Here is a 766-nt window from a genome sequence, read left to right as displayed (position 1 = left end):
ATACCCATATTATATTTTTATGTACATTCAAATTGCTTCATTAAATTTAAAGGTCTACAGTAAAATTTACCTAAATTATTTCCGTTTTATATATTTAATTTTGGTAGATAATTTTTTATATGCTATACCTCCAGATAATGCACTATCGAATTTAATCGCATAGTAAACAAGCGCTGCACATCCCATTAACGGTAGAAAAATGGGAAACATTCCTGCTATTATAAATAAGACTACAACAGGGATTAATCCTGCCAATAGTGGAACTAAGCCTGAAAGAGACGTTATTCCTGCTGCTAATGAAAATAAGCCTAAAACAGCCGGTCCAGCTACAGATATGCCCCAAATAATAATTGTAGATACTAAACAAATGAATGGGAAAAGAAACAAAATAGGAATAAATACTCTGTGTGTGTCTATAAATGAAAAGAACTTTCCCATGATGCCTCGACCTTTATCCGCATAACGACCAGCTGCTTTTTTCTTTAAAAAACGTTTCACTTCTGCTTCAAACATTTTATCTGCTTTTTTCAAGAAGGTAGGTAATGTTGATATTTTTTTTGGTTTTACTAATTCTTTATACACATAACGATCGAGAGATCTTTCGAAATTTTCATCTTTTTCTAATTTAGAAGGCATATAATTTTCTACTTCATCGGTTGGTTCTCTTTTAAGATTATTAGTTTGTTTCATTTCATCTTTCGGTTTTGTTTTACATTCTTCATGACGTTTTAATTCATCAATTATTTTCGCTTTATAGTAATTTTTA

The 766-nt window shown here is 30.3% G+C and overlaps 1 protein-coding gene across 1 annotated transcript; it reads right to left on the bottom strand.

The window, feature by feature from the left end:
• Nucleotides 1-122: 122 nt before the first annotated feature.
• Nucleotides 123-513, bottom strand: PCYB_006300 (hypothetical protein; the record flags this gene model as incomplete). The annotated part of the gene is made up of 2 exons (XM_004228051.1): nt 123-173; nt 235-513. The coding sequence occupies 2 exons, from the start codon at nt 511-513 to the stop codon at nt 123-125; spliced, it is 330 nt and encodes a 109-aa protein (XP_004228099.1).
• Nucleotides 514-766: the final 253 nt, after the last annotated feature.

Source organism: Plasmodium cynomolgi (assembly GCF_000321355.1).
Source record: "Plasmodium cynomolgi strain B DNA, scaffold: 0957, whole genome shotgun sequence".
NCBI lineage: Eukaryota > Apicomplexa > Aconoidasida > Haemosporida > Plasmodiidae > Plasmodium > Plasmodium cynomolgi.
The sequence above is the reverse complement of the archived record's forward strand: the minus strand, read 5'-3'. Positions and strand labels throughout refer to the sequence as shown.